We start from the raw sequence: 360 nt of genomic DNA on the forward strand, positions 1-360 counted from the left end.
GGGGCTGGGGCTGTGGCTGGTGCTGTGCCGAACCGCCGCTTACTTGAGCATGGCCTCTTCCTTCTCCTCCTCCTCCTTCTGCCGGTCCATCACTGCCATGATGATGTTCCGCTCCTCCTCGGTCAGGTGGCTCAGGTCGGGCAGCTCCTGCATCGGGGGAGGCACCGCCGGGGGCCGGGGGCCGCGGGGGCCCGCCGACGAGGACATTTTCCGGCCGCTCTCACGGCGGCGTCCGGGCGGAGGAGGCGGAGACGCAGCCGTGCATGGTGGCCGCTCGCAGCCCCGGCCCGCTGCCTTTGTGCGCCCAGCTTCACGGCGCCGCGGGGCTGCCCCGCCGCCGCGAGCAGCCCATGGTGCGGG

The 360-nt window shown here is 73.3% G+C and overlaps 1 protein-coding gene across 6 annotated transcripts in view; it reads right to left on the reverse strand.

The window, feature by feature from the left end:
* Window positions 1-354, reverse strand: part of RIMS1 (regulating synaptic membrane exocytosis 1) — a 717,876-nt gene extending 717,522 nt beyond the window's left edge. For 2 of the 6 annotated variants that reach the window (XM_019520477.1, XM_019520476.1), the window contains exon 1: window positions 44-350. In XM_019520477.1, coding sequence (XP_019376022.1) covers window positions 44-207 — 164 coding nt within the window. In that variant the 5' untranslated portion in view covers window positions 208-350. Of the gene's footprint in view, window positions 1-43 lie in introns of all 6 variants that reach the window. The other 4 variants (XM_019520475.1, XM_019520481.1, XM_019520478.1 and 1 more) reach the window with 4 other exon arrangements.
* Window positions 355-360: the final 6 nt, after the last annotated feature.

This window comes from Gavialis gangeticus, unplaced genomic scaffold (assembly GCF_001723915.1).
Source record: "Gavialis gangeticus isolate Ggan-Ray unplaced genomic scaffold, GavGan_comp1, whole genome shotgun sequence".
Taxonomy (NCBI): domain Eukaryota; kingdom Metazoa; phylum Chordata; order Crocodylia; family Gavialidae; genus Gavialis; species Gavialis gangeticus.